The sequence below is a fragment of the Tachysurus vachellii genome, chromosome 20 (assembly GCF_030014155.1).
Source record: "Tachysurus vachellii isolate PV-2020 chromosome 20, HZAU_Pvac_v1, whole genome shotgun sequence".
Lineage (NCBI taxonomy): Eukaryota > Metazoa > Chordata > Actinopteri > Siluriformes > Bagridae > Tachysurus > Tachysurus vachellii.
In genome coordinates, this window is record NC_083479.1 from 19,972,050 (window position 1) to 19,980,977 (window position 8,928).

The 8,928-nt window shown below is 41.0% G+C and overlaps 1 protein-coding gene across 1 annotated transcript in view; it reads left to right on the forward strand.

The window, feature by feature from the left end:
* Positions 1–89: 89 nt before the first annotated feature.
* Positions 90–8,928, forward strand: part of bnip3lb (BCL2 interacting protein 3 like b) — an 11,395-nt gene continuing 2,556 nt past the window's right edge. The window contains exons 1-5 of the mRNA XM_060895946.1: positions 90–232; positions 5,453–5,672; positions 6,344–6,413; positions 7,493–7,587; positions 8,182–8,331. Of these exons, the coding sequence (XP_060751929.1) occupies positions 184–232; positions 5,453–5,672; positions 6,344–6,413; positions 7,493–7,587; positions 8,182–8,331 (584 nt within the window). The 5' untranslated portion in view covers positions 90–183. The remainder of the gene's footprint in view (positions 233–5,452; positions 5,673–6,343; positions 6,414–7,492; positions 7,588–8,181; positions 8,332–8,928) is intronic.

Here is an 8,928-nt window from a genome sequence, read left to right on the forward strand (position 1 = left end):
TATATCTATTATGAGACATGTTTACACGTTTTTTGTTTTTTTTATGAGTGCTATTTACGACAGGATCAGCATACACACAAATCCTCCAATAGGAGCGCAGCGTGCGTGCGTGAACGTGCGTGCGTGCGTGCGCGCGCGCGTCGCTTGGCAGTGTTACGCAAGCCTCTCTGTACAGAGACAACAATGTCGGACGCTGCTGCTACACGAAGCGCAGGAGAGCCAGGATTAAACGGTACGTACTGTCGCCCGCTCCACTCTTATTACACTGTCATCCCGGGAGCACGAAAGACGGGACTTTATCTTACCACACTGCGCGTATTTTAGGACTTTTTACACGTTGCTTTTTATACAAAACGACGATTTCTGAGTTCAAAACAACTAACTCGAGCGTTCCTAATAACGGCTCGATATGATTGACACCTAAAGTAACCAATGATTATGCGCGGATTGTAAAAGAGGCGGGAGAATAAGGAAGATTGACGGTCTCTTGACCAATCATAAAGGGGAACGATGTGACGTGGCTTTGCTGGGTTTTATGTCAACAAGACGACTGAAAACATGGAGATTTTTGTTCGCTGTTTTTTTTTTCATCCTTATAATTTGTTTTGTTAAAATACTTTTGAGTGACTTTAAATCCTGATATCGAATTTATCCAGCTTTATATAAAACAAGTGATTAGATTTAACATTTATTAATTAATTTATTTATTAATAACATTTATTTAACGTTAGTGAATATAAAGTGCTTTTGGTTTAGTGCTAAAATATAAACTAAACATTTTTAAAATCTTTACAGCTTTCATTAATAGTTTAATATTTATAAACTAAAACATTGTGTTGATACCCAACAGATTTCACAGCTTCTGTCATTAAAACGAATTCCTCGCATGTGAAAACATAACTGGCAATAAAACGCTTTCTGATTCTGATTCTGATAAAGATTCTCAGTAAAAAACGAAATCTCGCTCTGTATCGCGATATTTTGTGTGTGTGTGTTTGTTTGTTTGTTTGTTTTTGTTTGTGTGTTTGTTTGTTTGTTTGTTTTTGTTTGTGTGTATGTATGTATGTGTGTGTGTGTGTGTGTTTGTATGTATGTGTGTTTGTATGTATGTGTGAGTATGTGTGTTTGTTTGTTTGTGTGTGTGTGTTTGTGTTTGTTTGTATGTGTGTGTGTTTGTATGTGTGTGTTTGTATGTATGTGTGTTTGTATGTGTGTGTTTGTATGTATGTATGTATGTATGTATGTATGTGTGTGTGTGTTTGTTTGTGTGTGTGTTTGTGTTTGTTTGTGTGTGTGTTTGTATGTTTGTGTGTGTTTGTTTGTGTGTGTGTTTGTTGTGTGTGATATTTCGTCCATTGCATACTTGTGTACCATTTATCACATACTAATAACTCAGTAATATGCTCTATAGTATGTATTAAATATAAAAGTAAATAATAAAATGTTTTTGTATGATGTTTTTGCAGGTTTTAATATTTCCTAAATAAATGTAAGGAAAACGCAACAGAACGTCTCAAGATATCACGAATCCCCAAAACTAAAATTTTGTATTGTGACAAACTTCATCACAAAGTTGATGTTATATTATCATGTTATACAGAGCTTATTGTTTTATATCTGTGCAGAATCAAGGACAAAAGAATCCAAATATGATTCAGTTTTGTCTGAAAACCGGAAACATGTTGTGTGGAGTCTCCGGGGTGTAGAAACCTTCAGAGATTTGTGAAGGTAAAAAGCTGACGAAGCTCTGTGTGTTTAGAAGTGCAACAGAATAATAACAACGGGTGTATAAATGGGTGTATAAATCGCTTAGTGTTTATTGTTGACTCTTTCATACGTGACAATCTCGAGACTTTGTTTGAAATGTGAACGTCTGAATGAACACAAACCTGGCGATGGAGAGACAGCGAGAGACTTGCAAACTTTTTTTGGAGGTTTTCGCATCGCTCTATTTCTGGCTCTGGAAAGTTTTAGACATGTGGGACGTGCTGAAAGTTCTCCTCGCTGTTTCTTTGAAAACCTGATGAGTCGCACCCGGACAAGCCCACGGCCAGCCTGTGCGATCGCGTCATAACAGGTTTGTCTGTCTGTGGGGTGACAACATGAACATCGTCTCTCAACAGGAAAGACTGCGGATTTAAAAAATGTACAAGATTCAACATTCGGGTCTAGTCAGGATTTGTAGAGATTTTTTTTATTTGTGTTGTTTTTTTTGTTTTTTTTCTAAAAATTGTAATGCATCCAAGTCTATTCAAACTCAACATTCAAAATATCACAATCATTAATATCTATAATAATATGCAAAATATATGCACAATACTACTACTACTAATAATAATAATAATAATAATAATAATAATAATGAGTTAAAAATAATGATAGTGGTTTATTTTTTGTACGGATAAAGAAGAAATGAAAAAAAAAAAAAAAATGAAAATCTGTTTATATTTAGAAAACATCATTATTTAGAATGACCACAATTTGAAATATTTAATTTAAATTAAATCATGTATTATTTATGTTATGAGACGTGTGCTGAGTTTCTAAATGTCATGTGACTTTAATCACAATTAATGAATCAATTAATTCCAGAAGAGTTTAGTTTAACAGTTTTCCAGTTCACTCTCTCTCTCTCTCTCTCTCTCTCTCTCTCTCTCTCTCTCTCTCTCTCTCTCTCTCTCTCTCTCTCTTTTCCCTGGTACAGTGTGTGTATCTGTGTACATGCATTACGTGCTGTGACGAAGACCACTAGGCCGTGATCCAGCGCTCAGCTCTTTTTTTCCTAACTGCTTGCTCAACTTTCCACCACTTCAGTTTACAGTCTCTGCTCTTTTCCTGACTGGCTGTGTTTGTGTGTGTGTGTGTGTGTGTGTGTGTGTGTGTGTGTTTGCGTGTGTGTGCTTGTGTTTGTTTGTTTGTGTGTGTCTGTCTCTATTCCTGTCTTTGTCTCTGTGTGACTTCTGTCCATTTCTATAATATTGTTTTTTTTTGTCTGTCCGTCTGTCTGTCTGGGTCTCTCTTCAGCTTCTCTGACTCTATCCAGTCTCTGTCCTCCTCTGACTCTATCTGGTCTCTGTCCTCCTCTGACTCTATCCGGTCTCTGTCCTCCTCTGACTCTATCTGGTCTCTGTCCTCCTCTGACTCTATCTGGTCTCTGTCCTCCTCTGCCTCTATCCGGTCTCTGTCCTCCTCTGACTCTATCCGGTCTCTGTCCTCCTCTGACTCTATCCAGTCTCTGTCCTCCTCTGACTCTATCTGGTCTCTGTCCTCCTCTGACTCTATCTGGTCTCAGTCCTCCTCTGACTCTATCCAGTCTCTGTCCTCCTCTGACTCTATCCGATCCGGTCTCTGTCCTCCTCTGACTCTATCCGATCCGGTCTCTGTCCTCCTCTGACTCTATCCGATCCGGTCTCTGTCCTCCTCTGACTCTATCCGATCCGGTCTCTGTCCTCCTCTGACTCTATCCGATCCGGTCTCTGTCCTCCTCTGACTCTATCCAGTCTCTGTCCTCCTCTGACTCTATCCGATCCGGTCTCTGTCCTCCTCTGACTCTATCCGATCCGGTCTCTGTCCTCCGCACAAATGCAATTTGTCTTTGTTAGAACTGTACCCACACGTTGCCCCATGAATAAATAAGCACCATGCAGTAATAACATTTGGCTTTTTACAAGCTGCTGCTGCTGATTGTGGTTTGATGGACAGAGGTTTGATTATGAGTTATAGCTCAGTCGCTCTAAGCGTTTGCTGGATCACCACATAAATCCCTGTCACCTGATATCTCGATCTGAATGTTCGGCCTCCCAAACTGTGTGTGTGGTGTGTGTGTGTTTTCTGCGCAAGTTTTCTGCTTAGGTCATCAGATCTCATTTTCAGAGCAAAGGCAACATGCTCTCGAGTCAAATGTTTAAACTGTTTACTCAGATTAAGGAAGTCATGTGAATGATTTCCTGCTTTTCTTGACCTCAAAATAAATGTTGTGTTTGCTGCAGTAATCAGTCACGTGTGTGTGTGTGTGTGTGTGTGTGTGTGTGTGTGTGTGTGAACGCAGACAGAAAAAGGACAGAGACCAGGGAGAGACACGGAAAAATTCAGCCAGGCCAAGCCATGAACAATTGTGTGTGTGTGTGTGTGTGAGAGAGTGTGTGTGAGAGTGTGTTCCTGCCTGAGCTCACGTATAGCTTTGGCTCATGTGTCAGTGAGTTTATAGATGAAGGCAGTGAGAGGTATTTACTGTTCTGTCATCAAGCTGTAAATAGAGTTTAGATCAGCCAACAAAGGGCTTGTGGAAAGTCTGTCTGTCTTTCTGTCTGTTTTCCTGTCTGTCTTTCTGACAATTAATCTGTCTCTCTTTGTCTCTGACTCTCTTTCTGTCAGAATCTGTCTTTATCTTACTGTCTGTCTCTCTGTCTGTATTTGTCTGACTGTCCATATTTCTCTGTCTGTCTATGTCCTACTTTGTCTCTGTTTATCTCTCTCTCTCTCTCTCTCTCTCTCTCTCTCTCTCGCTTCCCCCGTCTCTCCCTCCATCCATTTTTTTCTTCATCTTTGTCTCTGCCTTTCTGTCTCTATGTCTTTTTTCTCTCCATCTCCATCCAATTCTGTTTTCATCCAGGTCCTATTATGTCCATTTCTCACTCGGTGTCTGTCTCTCTCCATCTCTCAGCATCCACTCTGTCCTTTTTTTGACTCAGTCTGTCTCCATCTTTGTTTGTGCGTGTCTGTCACTCCTGTCCATCCTCCATCCTCTCTCTCTCACTCTCTGTCTCTCTCTCTCTCTCTCTCTCTCTCTCTCTCTGTCTCTCTTTCCAAACCTTTATGTGCTGAGTGACAGCAGTGTATTAGTACCGATGTCCAAACCACAATCTAAAAAATCTCAGTGCTGGAGCTTCTAATGGAGCTTCTGCTGGAGCTTCTGCTGGAGCTTCTGCTGCACCGACGATGAACAAACCTGTTTGTTTGTTTTTTTTGGGGTGAAAAAATATCAGATTCTCAAACTTCCTGTTCTCTCTGGAGCTTGCAGTTTCGGTCCATGACGTGTACTGTGACCTTCACGTGTGTAGCTCTCGCAGTCAGTCATTACAGATGTATCACCGGTAGGAGTTCAAGAAAATTAGGAGTTCAAGTAAAAATGTCGAACAAAGACGTAATAAAGACGTGCAATTGTTGAAGGAGTCTCCAATGTGTTTGCGTGTCTTTCGGTAGTGCAACAATTATAATTTTTTTATTCGTTGAAGTCTTATTGACTTCAAGAGAGAGACAAAAACATGGAACCCGACGAGGAACCGACTTTTTCTAGTGAGAGCAGTATCTGGTTTCTGTCGTAGCTCTACAACATTCGGAGTAACTTGAGAGACGAAAACCTCAGTGACTTTACACAGTTTACACACGAGTAAGACACCAGAGACTTTTCCCTGCTTTCACATCTGATGTTTTTCACGTTTCTCGTCCCCAGGCTCGTGGGTGGAACTGGAGATGAACAGCAACTCATCAGCGTCGTCGCAGGCCGCCGTCACGGGCACGCCCGTTCTGGCTCAGGTCGTCGAAGAGGACGACGGGATGGTCGGAGGTCTGGAACACGTGCCTTCTTCTTCCTCCATCCATAACGGAGACATGGAGAAGATCCTGCTGGACGCACAGCACGAGTCCAGCCGCAGCAACTCGTCCTGCGACAGGTAGGTTATACCCTCCACCTCAGGGGGCTGAACGTGTACAGTGTAAAACGACGCGCCGTTAGAACGTCACGGCTTGTTGCTTAGCAACAGACACCCAATCAGAAACTGAGCATCGCGTGAAAACCTCATATCAGGTAAAAAAAAAAACCAGGACGTAGAAACACTGAGCAAAAACGGCTCGGTAGAGTCAGGAGACAAAATGCTGAACATCACGGAAGTGCGCGCACGAGCGAGGGGGAAATACGGCACGAGGAAATGTTAAAGAGATCAAAGAACGAACGGCTGGACAAACTACAGGACAAACTTCAAAAGAGGAAAAAAGATGAGAAAGATGTGAGAGATAACAGAACCTGCTCGAGTGCAGAAACACAGACCAGAACTTTCTTCCTCACTGACGAAAGCGCGAGACGAGCCGTTATTTAAAGCGGCCGCCTGCTGGATTTATCCAATCAGGATCGTTAATGCTGTAAATATGCAAATTAGAAGAAGGTAGCAGCAGGGTTTAGTAATGTACAGTGAGGAAGAAGGTGAGATGATGAAGAGTCAGGATTCAGTGTTTACACCGGGGAAAGTAGGAGCGGTGTGATTCTCTTTACACGGGGTTTACTAGGACCCAGGGGAAACATTTCACGTGTGAAAATAAACCTCTCGTGTCTGCTTTCTTCTTGTAGTCCACCACGTCCTCACAGTCCTCAGGAGGAAGGTCAGATCAGCTTTGAGGTGGACCGAGGAGAAAACCAGGTATGCCGGGACTGAGTCTGATCTTTATTACTTTTTAAAAATGAATATATTTTGTGTGTAAAACATGAATCATGTTAAAGTGCAGCAAGTAAAGCTGTGACGTTTAAGCCGCTTCGGTCAGCAGTTTGTCCTGAATCACTCACTCACCTCATTCATTAACGTCAGAACAGAATGTTAAACACTTGTTCAGGACAAGAAGTGTATGAGATTCTGTTTTAGGGTTAATGACAAAACTAATTAAAAGCATGATTAATTACACCACAATATCTTTCTTATTTTTTTATTATTATTAATTTTTCTTAATAGATATTGTGTTTTATCATCTTTTTTGACACATTTTTAATATTTTTCTATTTTTTTCTTTTTTGTGACATCTATTTTTATTTTTTATATATATATTTTTTGAGAGAGAGATTTTAAATATTTTTTAATGTATATTTTTATCTTTTGGTACATGTTTAATATTTTATTGTTAAAGGTGAGGTGCACGCTGTTTCAAAAATGCTTCAGAAAACTGAGTCGGGCCGACTAACAAAACAAACGTGTAGCCAATGAGCAGAAAGGGGCGTGTCTTATCAATACGCGGTGGAGTGTTCAACGCGCATGTCTGACATTAGCAGAAAGGGGTTTTAACATTGACATGGCCTGGGTTACGTATGTATATGTGGGCGGAGCTATCAAAACAGGGGTGACACCCATTTGGGTTAGGGGCGTGTTTGTTTTGGTTATTTTAAATGTCAACATTGGCTTTCAGACATCGTGCACCGCACCTTTAAATACTGACTGAAAGCAGCTGGTGTGCTGATGTTATTATTTTGTTTGTTTTTTTCTTTAAAAAAAAGAATTATTTCACTTCAAAATAATTATTTATATTTGAAAGAAAAAAATAAATCTACGATGGAGAGATAAATCCAGATCGTCACTTATTGTCCATAACACAGAAAATTGCAACAGAGATCATGAGTGACAATAAATTAATAACAATAAATATGAATAGACACCTGATGACACGTGTGTGTGTGTGTGTCTGTGTGTGTGTCTGTGTGTGTGTCTGTGTGTGTGTCTGTGTGTGTTTGTAGGAGTCACTGGAGAAGTTGAGGGATGATGAGATTCTGATGAAGGACTCAGACTGGGTGGCCGACTGGTCCAGCAGACCTGAGAATGTCCCTCCGAAGTGTGTGACAAAATTAAAACATTAAAAATAATTTAATAAAAAAATGTATATATAAATATGTTGTTTTCATAGATACAATTTTTGGTTACGTTTTAGATCCTAAAATTGTGGGGTTTTTTTATATTGTAAACAATTTGAATGACGGGAGGGCATGGTGGCTTAGTGGTTAGCACATTCGCCTCACACCTCCAGGGTCGGGGTTCGATTCCCGCCTCCGCCTTGTGTGTGTGGAGTTTGCATGTTCTCCCCGTGCCTCGGGGGTTTCCTCCGGGTACTCCGGTTTCCTCCCCCGGTCCAAAGACATGCATGGTAGGTTGATTGGCATCTCTGGAAAATTGTCCCTAGTGTGTGATTGCGTGAGTGAATGAGAGTGTGTGTGTGCCCTGTGATGGGTTGGCACTCCGTCCAGGGTGTATCCTGCCTTGATGCCCGATGACGCCTGAGATGACCCGAGGTACCCGAGGTAGTTCGGATAAGTGGTAGAAGATGAGTGAGTGAATGAATGAATGAATGAATGAATGAATTTGAATGACTAGGTATTGTGTATATGTGTGTGTGTGTGTGTGTGTGTGTGTGTGTGTGTGTGTGTATCAGGGAATTCCATTTCCGGCACCCTCGCAGAACTGTGATGCTCAGCATGCGGAAAACCGGAGCCATGAAGAAAGGAGGGATTTTCTCTGCCGAGTTCCTCCGAGTGTTTCTCCCCTCACTGCTGCTTTCACACTTACTGGTCCTGGGACTCGGGTGAGCGCTAAGATTTTACAGGTTTTATTTTTTAATAACTTAAGTTCTGTACACATTCTGTACATACGCTACTGACCGAATCATGAAATGTCCAGGTGGAGACAAGAATTTGTGAGGAACTTGATTCTTTATTTTTAATTATTGACCGGAAGCAAAAAGATTAACAGGAGAAATTTCTGGATCTTGATTTAACCCCAGACTCGGATTTAACGCTAATTTTAGTGTGAATCTCCATCGTGAGACAAAACCGCTCGATCGGCAGCAGCCAGACGACACAAACCTCTTAGGGACCGTCAATAAATTACCGATTGAATGGCGAAAAACGTCGATGACTTGCTGAGTACCGTACGAATAAAAATGGACTCATGTATCACGACTGATTTGATTGCTAATGTGTGATACATTTATTTAACCTAAATGAAATAAGATGAGTGGACCCCCGACACCCCCCCCCCCCAGCTTCTACACCATGTGACACGTCAACTGAATTGTATGACTAAAGGGGTTAATTAAGACGCACCTCGTTAACTTTTTAATTGAATTTGAGAGCTGCTTCTTTTTTTTTATTAATTTTTTTTGACAACAGATTCATTGTTC